The 12,793-nt window shown below is 40.1% G+C and overlaps 1 protein-coding gene across 1 annotated transcript in view; it reads left to right on the top strand.

The window, feature by feature from the left end:
• Positions 1–591, top strand: part of LOC113407014 (spermatogenesis-associated protein 48-like) — a 41,775-nt gene extending 41,184 nt beyond the window's left edge. Inside the window, exon 9 of the mRNA XM_026654072.1 lies at positions 468–591. Within this exon, the coding sequence (XP_026509857.1) occupies positions 468–591 (124 nt within the window). The remainder of the gene's footprint in view (positions 1–467) is intronic.
• Positions 592–12,793: the final 12,202 nt, after the last annotated feature.

A 12,793-nucleotide genomic window follows, 5' to 3' on the forward strand; every position in this document is an offset into this window, starting at 1 on the left:
TCTTTTCTGCACCAACGCAGGCCCTGATGAGAATTACAATAACTGAGAAATTCTTCTAATTTACATCACAGGAGTAGGTCCTTAAATGACCTGTATGCCAGGAATTGGGGTCCCTGGTGTAGGAACTGCCTATGCCAGCTTTATGGTAGCTGGGAGTTGTCCTATGCCAAAGGGATTTACTGCTAGCTACTTGCTGTCAGAATCTGGCTCTCTGTCTTCACCATAACACCTCAGAATACAATGGAACACTTTGCCTGGGCTGGACGGCGAAGAGTGCCACCAAAGACAACTTTGATGAATTTCCTGCCACCATTGTTGAGCCGGCCGAATCTAATAATGTGGAACTGTTGTGAATTGTATAAATTTTCTCCAAAGTCAGTGGTCACAACGGTTAGCAAAGAATGTGTTTCTGAGAAATATGAAAAATATTATTTTTAAAAGAGATTTTCTTCTGTTTGTAATTGCAGATACATAGCAAAGTGTGGCCGCTCGTCTCGATTTAATCACCAGGGCCCTTTGTCTCAAATACTTACTCCAGTTTATCCTCAAAATTCTTTCAACAAGGTGGAAAGAGAAACTATTAAGGTTTAACAAGAACCAGTCCTGCTACCAGTATGACTGAGAGTTCCAGTGGCTAATGGTGGGAAGGAAGGAAATGTGTGAAATACGTACACCTTAAAAATGGGACCATAGTAAAAGAATACAGAAGTGCGTGTCTGTGTGGACGTGCTAGTCTTTATTACATGTTCTTACTATACTCAGTATTTATGACTTGCTATTGTTTATAGTTAAAATCATTTGAGAAGCAGGAGGACTCTTCACGGTTTGAACTATAGTTACTGTATTGAATTGCAGTATTCAAAGTGATGTGTAGAAAGACTACCCATAAATACTGTATTCCATATGCAGTGTAGTCTGTGTATATAACATTTTTTCAATTTATTAAAAAATAGTCATCCTTTGTGCCTCTCATCAGTAGCTCTCAAAGTGCTTTACAAAGATGGGTATCATAGGGTGAGATTCTAGGCTATGCCTCTTGGAAATGCAGCACAAAACAGCTTTGGGGGAAGGGAGAAGAAAAGGTGCCTTTATGACATCTTTACACCCTTGGAATTCCAGAATGATCCAGGAGCCAAAATGGCTGCCTTCATAATTTAGGCAGCCTGGGGAGCTGTGCTAGGTTACAACAGCCTATCCTGGACTCCCTGTGGGTGGCAGCATTGCCAAGAATGTGCACGGTGCTATGCAATCACTCACTCCAGTCCCTGGTCATCCCCCTGGCACCAGGGCCTGTGATGGGCCAGTGTATTCAGCATATCTCCACTGAGGGAATTCTCCCACAGCCAACTAACGGGGTTTCTATGGCTCTTATATGCTGCAGAGTGATGTACACAGTCCAGGCCTAGTCGAGGGTCAGAGAGAAACCCACCCAGAGAAACTGAAAGATAGAAGTTAAACCCAATGTCACAGAGCAAGGAGGTGGCAAAGCTAAGAAAAGAACCCATATCTCCTGACTCCCTTTCCTGCATCCTCACTCCTGGATCATGCTAGCTTCCTTTATTGGGGCCACAATGGCATGTAGTCTGGTGGATGTTCTCGCCTTCCTCACAGCCTCTCGTTAGCATAGTTGGCTTAGAAAGAAGAAGATTTGAGGTTCATATTATGTTGTTATGATTACTGACTTGTCACAACTTGCAGCTGGTGTCCAGTGCAGGTAAAGGATAAAAGGGCCAGATCCCAGAAGTAAATGAGACTCAAGATTGTGCAGTTGGATCTTACACTTATAAAGGAGGAGCAGTTTGAAGTCTTTGCAGACTGAGGTTTCCCCCACCCAGCCTTGTGGCCTCTGTCACTCCATCCAGCTTAAGCCCAGGGAGGGTATACCCCAAGTTATTGTTTGGTTTGTGGTAAAAGCCCTGTAACCCACTGTGGAACCAATTAAATGCCTGGTATGTGAGAACTGGGGCAGGCAATATAATGGTATAATTAATAAAGTTGTGGCCTGCCGCTTAAACCCACCCAATGTGTCTGTCAATCATTCACCTGTTATTCTGGTCAGTTTACACATGTCTCTGTTTGCATCTACAAAACAGACATTTTAATTCACATGTACATTTGCACATCAGGGAAGTGGATGCTCAGGTGCACATTTGAATGTACAGTTACTTGGTTTGCTTGTACATGTGGGGTTTGCAAAATTGGGTGTGCATATGACTTTTTTCTGCATAATTACAGAGACTCTTTTGCAAATTTCATCCTTTGTGTTCCATTGAATTAATATGTACCATACAAAGGTTCTTGAAAGTTTGTAGTCTGCTCCAAAAACTATGCTTGAAAAGGAGAGGGACTGGTATTCAAATTAAATCTTCTAGGGCCCCAATTCTCCCCTATGCCTGTGCAATGCCCCATTGGGTGAAGGGGCATTGCAGGATCAGGGCCCAAGTTTTGAAAAGTTTGAGTCCCACTAAAACAAATACTGATCATGTTTTAAACTGGAGACGGGTCAAACCCACAAATTTCACTTAGAGAGCCAAACTTCTCCAAAGTTCAAGTGGCTTCAAATTAGGTGTTTAGCTCATCTCTGTTGTATTGTATTATACATGACAGTCAGACACACAGAAAGCACAGGGGTTCAAAGAGAGAGTTGTCAAGTTAAAAAATATGGGCCATGTTCTAGATGGTGTAAATTAGTCTAACTCCCTTTGATGTCAATGAACAGAAACAATGTTCAATGACTTTAATGGAGCTCTGGCAATTTACGCCAGCTGAGGATCAGGATCTGTATGTTTTTAAAATAACAAAACTAATTTCCTTACCTCTGTGTTAGAATGATGACCAAAAATAAAAAGACTTCTAAAAGTCTGATTTACATTTAACTGTTAATGCTGTTTGACCAAACTGAGACCAAAAAAAAAAAAAAAAAAAATTAACAGTGGAAAAAGAGGGTCAATTAAATGTTGTTAATATCAGTTTAAAGTCACTTTCACTTTCTGTGAGACATGCCTAACAGGCAGAACCCTCCAGCTTTTGGGTTGCAAACACTGCAGTTTTGCAGAGCACTGTTTACATCCAAACGGCTCCCTCCCCCATTCTCATTTCACTGGAAATAAAAGCTATGCACATGCTTAAGCATCTTGCTGAAACAGGGCCTTAATATGTGTCTGCTGCTCATAAGCAGTGAAAATTTAAGTTACTAAAAAGCCACTCCTAGACCTGCCCCGTTATGCTATGGCATTGGTACCTAGATGAACAGGAACAGAGTTGGCTTCCGGTGTGCAGTTAAACCACTGCAAAACAATGCTGCTGAGACAGAGCCAGTTTCCTGGGTAGAAATCGGTTGTTTTTCTTTTAAAAATAAGAATTTAAAGCTGATCATTTAGGGCACACAAAGAAATACTATTCCACTCATAAATTGTGGCGACATCATTACTATTTAAAATGCAGGCTTTGAAAATGAATTAACCTAAAGTCACTCGGTATAAAATAATTGTCATGACACTGTGAGCATGTTTTTAATATAGCAACCTAAATGTATATGGTGAATAAGCATGTCTTCAACTACTCCATTCCATACCTTCTTAAACATCTTTAAACAAGTCCTTGTATGTTTTTAAAATGCATGCGTATTAAAAAAATCTCAAATATATTTGTTCTTATTTTACATAGCATGCATCATAATGAAACATTTTGACAGGGAAAAAAATGTAGGCTACAGCAGAACAATTATTTTAACTTTAAATAAAGTTTACAATCTTGTCGGAGCAGATTCTTCTCCCTCTTGCTCCTTTCAAGGCCAGAATCAGAAATATGCATTTTAAGATATTGGTTTCCTTCGCTTTGTTTGTTATTTTATTCCTAATGCTTCTCATCTGCCATCTAGTAAAGGTCACAGAAATATTAATGTACTTCCAAAGCAAGAGGACCAAAAAGCTTAGCTTTCAACATAACTTAGAGTGTGGTGATGCAAATTGCAAAAAATCAGTGGCCTGTGTCTTCTCACAGAATTATTTAGTAATGAATATCCAAGTGAAAGAGAAATATCTGTTGGGTAAACAATACACATAAACAACTATGGTAGAAAATGATCAGATATCAGAAAATGTGGCATTCCTGATCCTGAAATCCTGAAAATGATTTTGGAGAATATACTATACTTAAAGAGGTGGGAAGGTGGGAGGATAAACTAATCAAAAGCTTCATTTTATTTCTTTTTTGACTGAAGCATTTTTTATTTACTAAAATGAGATCAAAAATAGAAAAGCATCACAGCTAACGTGGCAGAAATCTGCACAACCTTGAGAAGCAATTTGAAAGTTAAAGCATCATTTAATTGGAGAAAGACTGGCAGACTAGATGGTAAAAGTAACCTAAACCAAAATGTTGCCTAGTTGGTGGCTAAAAGCCTCTGGTTTGTGCTGAGTTTCAATCAACTACTGTTACCCTTTTTCCCTTCAGGATTACCTAATGATAGGCAGAGAGATGCACTCTGATGGGGCTGGAATTGATGGAGATCAAAACAGGAAGAAAAATATTTTCTCTATTCATGGAGGAAATCTAGACCAATTGGTACAGCGTGAGCATGTGGCAACCCCAGAGAGATTGCTTTTCAGGAGGCACTGACTCTCCCAGTGCTGAGACTGCACAGCTCCTCACCACCAGCTCCACGGGGCTCTGTGCAAAGTATACAGAGATGGGAATAACGTATTAGGAGAGGAAATGGATGAAGCAGAATAGTGTATCCAACAAACTGCAGAGTAATTTGAGGTTGGGAAAATATAATTGTCTGCACTGGAATTAAGGCCAGGGCACCGTGGCTAACAAAAACCCCTTCTCTTACACAAATTGTCATATGACATTTAAAGAGGAATAGAGGTCAGGACCTCAGCTTTATGTCTCATCTGAAAAACAGCACCTTGCTTCAAGAGCAGAATTGGGCATTGGCTCTGTACTGACTTAAAGATCACCACCAACTGAATGATCCCTTCCTGTGTTGCCCTGGATTTTTATTGGAGGTCTCCCATCTAAGTAGTGAGTGGGCCTGACTGCTTAGTTTATGAGATCTGACAAGATCACTGTGTGAGGTGGCATGTCCTTTGCTAGCTTTGGTAATGAGCATAAGAAGCATCTTTCTGACAAGGTTCGTACACTATGCGTTTGTCTACAATGCAATTGAATGTCTACAGCTGGCCCATGTCAGCTGACTTGAGCTCTCAGGGCTCGGGCTGGAGCCTAGACTTTGGGACCTTCCCCCCTCATGGGGTTCCAGATCTTGGGCTTCAGCCTGAGCTTGAACATGTACACTGAAATTTTATAGCCCTGCAGCCTGAGCCCTGCAGGCCTGAGTTAGCTGACCCAGGCTAGCCAAAGGTATTTAATTGCAATGTAGACCTACACATAGCTAACACTGTTTTTGTGCTGTAGAATTTTTTTGTAATGTTGGACAGCTGCTAATTGTTCAATGGCTGTGTATCAGTAAAGAATCCTAAACAGTTCTTCTTTGACAGTGGATTTTATTGTACACCTGCTGTTAGTGCCAGATCTCGGCCATCTTTTTTAAAATCAAGTTCCTTTTTTTTAAATCAATGATGTGGTCCCGGTTGTCATCCATTTTGAGCAAGTTGTTGTATCTCTTTCTCTGACTCAGTTTTCCCATCTACATAATGGGGCTAATGATACCTTCCTTTGCAAACTACTTTGACCTGTGGGATAAAAAGGGCTAAATAAAAGCTAAGTGACATTATTTTATTAAAATTAATTTCAGAGCAACACAAAGCTAGTTTCTTGTCCTTATTCTCCACATTGCATTTCCTATTTCTATGTTCAATCTTAACTTGAAGAGCTGTTAGTGGAATTTTACTGCATTTCCTGGGCTCATTTTCATATTTTTTGCTGACAACCTTGCTTGTGGACAATTAAATAATTTGGGTAAGCAGTCACCCTAATCAAAATGTTTTTCCAGCTAATTAGCAGATCAGATATCAGTGAAAAAGCATATAATTGTATTAGCCACAAACAGTTTGACACGGTAAATACACTAGTACTTACACAGCCGAAACAATTATACAGTCAGCAGACAGTAAACCTAACATACTTGTCCTTAAAATGATTTGAGAATAAAAGAGAAATGATTGAAATAACTGTGGGTCACATACATTCATGAGAAACAGGCAACTTCCACTTATTTGTTTTTAAGTGCTTAATGAGAACATTGATAAAATTCTCAGTCAAGTTTTTCTGAGCCCTAGACATGATCCAAAGCCAAATTCTAGATAGGAATAACCCTAGTTATAGGGAACGTTTTATCCAAATTGCAGCTGACCACTGAGGGCCTGATCCAAAGCTCATAAAAAGTCAGCGAAAAGACATCCACTGACATCAGTGGACTTTGGATCAGGCCTTAACTCTCTAATGGCCAAATCAATATCTTGGATCCAAAAATCACCCCCAACTCCAACTCTGGACTAAGGGAATGTTTGAATCAGGGCCAGGTCCAAACTTTATGTCTCAGAACTATTCTTCCTCAGAACTGTAGAATATGTACATGACCCCAATCCTGCAAACATTTAAGCATGTGCTTACCTTTACTCACGTGCAATCAAAGTGACTATACGTGAGAAAAGTTGCGCATGTGTTTGTGTTTGCAGAATCAGGGCCTCTGCGGCAATAACTTACCTGCCCTACTACTTTGCAAACCCCCAAAGCTGGTTTTGTCTCACAGAGTATGTCTACACTGCAATAAACACCGGTAGCTGGACCATGTCAGTTGAATTGGGCTTGTGGGGCACAGGATGCAGGGCTGTAAAACTGTGGTGTAAACCTTCTGGGTGTGGGCTGGGCTGGAGCCTCGTTTCAGGTCCCAGAACCCAGGCTCCAGCCTGAGGCTGAACGTCTACACTGCAATTTTAGCTTCCTGCAGCCCAAGCCCACTTACATGGGCCAGCCGCAGGTGTTTTATTGCAATGTAGACATGCCCACAGATTCTGATCTGAACTGTTTTCCTAAAGCAGCTTCAAGCACTAGGCACTATTCAATAGCGATTGACTTGCAACAATTAGCTTGCTTCCATACAGACTCTGGTTGTGGGCGGCGAGCAATGAGTTTCCATTATATCAGCCATGCCTAGTTCTAATTTATCTTTTAAGTGGGCTAATGAAATCCAGTGCTACAGCTCAGCCTTATATGAACCATTTCTAGAGCACTGAATTGCAAAGAAAAAAAAATCAAATGTGACAGAGATGAGCGCCCATCATATTTGTAAAACTTTCCCAGGAAGAAAATCCTGTCAACTTTCAAAAGTTCCTCATCCATCCAGACATTTCAGTTAGAGCTGTGTTTTTTGTGTATAATAAATTGCTTCTAGTTGGCTGAAAATCATTTTTTAGCCCTTATCTCTGTGATCGGTTACCTTGGCCGTTCTTTAATGGACTTCACCTCATTATGCGACTAGTCATTAAAAGCTTAGTATCCAGTACAATGGTATCTTATGTAAAGTGATCTATGAGAGCTTTATATAGACTTACCAGCCGCAGCCTTAATTTTACTCATTCGTCTTAATTTTTTGTAATCATTTTTTGTAAAGAGGGTATAATGTCAGGCATGCTTCCCTGCTACTGACAGATCCAATCTAGCAGATAATTACCATAAGGAAATTGATGCTTTAGTGTGCAGGGGAGAATTTAATTTACTCAGACATCCTACAGTACAATGCATTCCAAAAGATATGAGGATTTAAGTTTTTAAGAAATTAAATTTCACTATTTAACATGATTACTTATGTTGAACATCATTAACTAGCGCTTTTTTAACTATTTGATATAATTACAAGCACAGTTATTTGGTCCAAAATCCAAAATTTTCTTTAAATAAGGGTTAAAGATCCATGAAATGTAAAAGAGAAGGCTGTAGTCTCTCCCCCACCCCTCCAAACCTGGCCTTCCAGCAACAGCATTTAAATGCCTATAAAGATTAACTGAGACCATGGATTCTTTGAACTGTAGAGCTTTTCCCAAAGATGTTTTAATAGATCCTTTACTATCAATCTATTCCAGTTCAACTCTGTTGACCTGGGAAAAACATTCAGAAGCATTTGAAAATACTAACCGCAGAAGCATAGAAGAATACCAGAGGCCACAACAGGACACATCTTTTCCAAAGTGGCAATACTAGTTTAGGCCCCGATTCAGCAAGGTACTTAAGGATGTGCTTAACTTTAAGCATGTGAATAGTCCCACTGAAGTCCATGGGACTTAGATTTCGATTCATGCTTAAGTGCTGTGCTGACTCAGGGTCTTTAAAATGTTTAAAATTTCTGAGGAAGTCTTCTCCTTAATCTATTATAGAATGTGAAAGCAGGAGATGTGAAAAGCTACCAGGAAGGTCCAAAAAGTAGTTAGTCCTAATTTGGTTTATACAAGCGCTGAGATTTCTGCCTCTGCCCAGTCCCATTGCTTATTTTTGAATTTCCATTATTTCCTTGTCTGGAGAATTACCCCAGGTAAACTCTGATTTTAGCTCTTTTTATTGCCTTTTAAAGCCAAAAGCAAAAGAAAATAGGAAGCTTGATACCATGTCAAGATAGCTGAAATTTTCCAAATTTCAATATTTTGATGAAATAATGAATCAAAAATTTTTAATTTCAATCAAAAAGGATGATTTTTTTGCAAAAAAAAAAAAAAGAAAAAGTTTTTTTTTTTTTTTTTTTTTTTACCAATTCTAAGATCTAAAGTAAAGAAAAACTGATTTAATCTGAGTAATACTGTACAGGAAAAAAACAGAAATCTGGGAATTACAGATAACATCATCAACTACCCAGTTCTATGAGCTGATGCACACTCAAAGCTCCCATTGGCTTAAACAATGATGGTACATCAGATTTAAGAACATCAGAACAGCCATATTGGGTCAGACCAGTGGTCCACTTAGCCCAGTATCTTGTCTTCTGACAGTGGCCAATGTGCTTCAGGAGGAATGAACGGAACAGCTAATCATCAAGTGATCAGTCCCCTGTTGCCCATTCCCAGCTTCTGGCAATCAGTGGCTAAAGAAGTAGTCTTTCAAGAGAAGTGGTTTAAGTCCCTATCATTTGGGACATTTAAAACTAGGCTAGGCATATTTACTAATATGCTATAGTTCTCTCTCAGTGTGGGCAATCATTTTAAAAAATACTTCCAGCACAGGCCCTGTCTGATAGAATTGCAAGGCCCGGATTCCCCACTGCCTTGCAAATTGTGCCATCATTTACACCTGTGCAATGTGAATCCTGATTTGGGAGCATTTTCACCCACTTTGCACTTCCCTTTGCCCAGGTGTAAATGCAAGGGTAAATCAAGCCCAAAGAATTCACTTTCCCTTTAGAAAGCACTGGCTATGGAAATCTTCAAAACTGTTATAAGGTGAGTACCCTGCATTTATTAAAAATGTGGGTTAATGTAACAGTTACTTACTAACTTAAAAGTTACTTTTAAAATGTTCTTTCAAAATTATAAAACTTTTTTTTCAACAACTTTGGAAATATGATTCCCAAAACTTCCTTTCACGGAAATAGGTCTCTCACTTCTGTTTTGCATGTTTAAGCTGTCAAGCTTCTAACTTCTTTGTTTGCTTTATTATATGTAAGACCCTTTGAATTGTGTTGGATTTCCTCTTTCTAAACCTTAGATGTAGTGATTAGCTGTGAAATCTCTTGTTTCACTGGAGTTTTCTATGAGTGTTATTTATATTGCTGTAGTGCCTAGAAGCACCAGTCATGGACCAGGACTCCATTGTGCTGGGTGCTCTACAAATGCAGAACAAAAAGACAGTCCCTACTCTGAAGAGCTTACAGCCTTAGGCCCCAAGCCTACAAATACTTAGGCATGTGTTTAACTTCACTCCCATGAGTTGTCCCATTGATTTCAATTAGACTACTCATCATAGTAAACTTAGGCATGTACATAAGATTTTGAAGGATCTGGATCTCAATAAACTACTTCTCCTAACAGTGCTAAATACATTCAAGTTTTGGTTTTTGAATGAAAAACTGAACTCAAAATATGTTCAGTTTTGAAAAACGTTTTTGGTTTTAGCTGAAAATGTTTGCTGAATTTTTTTTTATTTCTATTTTTCATTGAAAAACCAGAAAATTTTGACCAATACAAATATTTTCCATAGGAAAAAAATTCTTTTGATAAATCTCAATCACTTCTACTTGACAAAGTGCCAGACAGAGGGAAGGGGAGGCGGAGTGGAGACAGTACTAAGCAGGTTAGAGAACAAAGGACCAGATCGTTCCCCTACTGGTACCTGGAAAACTCTGGGGAAGGGACAGGAATCTCAGTAAGGCCACCATGGGAAGTAACCTTGGTGTGCTCCCCTCCCCGCCCAATCACTGACGAACAAGGCAGTGGTTTTTGTTTTAAAAGCATGGATCCCCTAATTTCTCTGTGATCCATTAAGGCTAAGGTTATCTGCTTGGAACTCCCTGCTCCTTTCCTCCACAACCTTGTCTGCACAAGGGCAGTGATACCATGCTGACAGTCTTTCACCTGCCACACAGCTGCTCCAGGAAACCCATTCAGAGGGGGAATTCCACAGGTCAGAGGGGCTCAGCACAAAATGTGATGCAGCCCCCCCTCCCCCAGTTTTGTAAGTAACTTTCTGCAAACTTCCTACTTGTTTTGGATAAATGACTACCTGAGAGGAGGTATTGGAGAAGGTAACATGGGCCAGGATTTCGTCCATTGGAAGGAGAGCTTGGAGCGGCACAAGGGACAGAGAAGGATATCGCGAAAGGGAGAGAAGAGAGATGGGGAAGATTAGCCAGAAATGAAAGTTATGAGAGGAGATTATGAGGCTGAAGCTGGCATAAGGGAGAATGGAGAACGATATTGAACCAGATTCATTAAACTGCCAAAGGAGTGTCTGGTCCTGGGAAAAGGTTGAAATTCTTGGACGCTTGGCCACACAGAGCTAAGGGGGCCTTGATTTATATAGTCTCATCCTAAAGACCATCACACTGTAAACTACACAATAATCAATTGATCCATGATAGCAACAACAACTGAGCCAATTGGACTGGGAGTTGACCCTGTGGTTCAGGGAGTGAAGAAATTACACACCTGATGGTTAGATCCTTGAGCTATCTTTTTCAGGTAAGTTAGATGCAGAACATTCAGTTTGTCAAACAAATTCAGTTGCAGCAAAACACAAATGACCACAAGAAGAGCTTTCAGTCCCATGTATGTTTGTTCATCAGCTCACAAAACCACTATATGCTCAATAGCCTGCAAAATACTTCTAGTCCAGCCTTGCAAAATTCCATTCACCCAGGCTCTCTTTTCTGATGGGTGAGTAAAATATGTTTATATTTTCATTATAATTCTATCTATGACAAAAGTTGGACAAGTAGATATTGGGAACAATTTTCAAATGAACCTAAGTGATTTAGGAGTCTAGGTCCTGTTTTCATATGTCACTTAGGAGCCTAAGCTTCATTGAAAGTCAAGGGAATTAAGCTTCTAAATGCTTAAGTTGTTTGAAAATGGGAAGTATTCTCTTAAATCACTTAGGAGTGAATGCTTTTGAATATTTTACCTATCGTGTCTGGGTTGGTTAAATTTTCAGGCCAATTTCAGCAGTGTACTTTAATCAACATAAATTTTAAATCAAAGAAATAGTCTAATATACTAGGCTAAAATAATGCCACAAAGATAGAGAATTAAATAAACTAGATATGGTTTCATGCAGGCAGGACCTTCTGCATGATCAACAAAGGATTGAGACCTAACAATTTGCTGCTGTTATGCAGCTTCTAGTTAGATACCGAAGACAGAATTTGAGTGGTAGCTTGAGAGTAAAAATTCAAGTAGATTGTGTTCAAACCTTGGAGAAATGGTGTGGAGGGGGAAGGGGCCTTGAAGGGTTGCAATTTGGCAAGGCACTGCCTAAATTGACAATTGTGTCAAGCTTGATTAGGTGCCTGATGATATTCCTATTCGTGTATTCTAGCCTTTTGTGGTTTTGTTTCCCTAAGTGCAGCTTCCATCATAAACCACATTGCATCTCAGACAAAAGCAGATCACTGCAGCTAAGCTATATCTCACGGCATGTTTGATAGTGAATTTAACTCTACCTGGTCAGTAAGGGCTTGGTTCTAAGACACCAGTCAAAACTCAGTTAAAATAGAGGAAGCCACAGTAAGACATACATACACATCCTTTAAATTCTGATCCCTGCTATAGGTTCTCAGCCAGGAAATAGGTTTTCCTTCTCCTACATACACATTTTCTGCAGTTTGGATTACCACTTAATATGTTATAACATGCAATTTATTGTAGCCCCCAGCTTTGGGTGCTGTCCTCTTAATTCTCATAGGAATTTCAAAAATAAATCACAGAGGTACAGTATTGCATTTGGAAAACTATTTGGTTGCTCTGATGCTAGAAGCAATTTCACAGTTGCTGCTGTAGTATTTTGGCCAAAGTTTTTATGTTATGTCCCCAAACCTCCTAGATAGGGTTGCCAACCTCCTGGTTTAGCTGGGAGTCTCACGGAATTGGGCTTCATCTCCTGGAGGCTACTGAAACCAATCCAGGAGATTTTAGGTCACTAAAAGTTCGGCGGTGCAACGGGGCTAAGGCAGGCTCCCTGCCAGCCCTGGCTCTGCGCCGCTCCTGGAAGCGGCCAGCATGTACCTGTGGCCCCTAGGAGAAGGGGGAGCCAGGGGGTGTCCGTGCGCTGCCCCCGCCCCGAGCGTCGACTCCGCAGCTCCCATTGGCTGGGAACAGGGAACAATGGCCAATGGGAGCTATGGGGG

The sequence above is a fragment of the Terrapene carolina genome, unplaced genomic scaffold (assembly GCF_002925995.2).
Source record: "Terrapene carolina triunguis isolate 2854851 unplaced genomic scaffold, T_m_triunguis-2.0 Scaffold180, whole genome shotgun sequence".
Classification (NCBI taxonomy): Eukaryota; Metazoa; Chordata; order Testudines; family Emydidae; genus Terrapene; species Terrapene triunguis.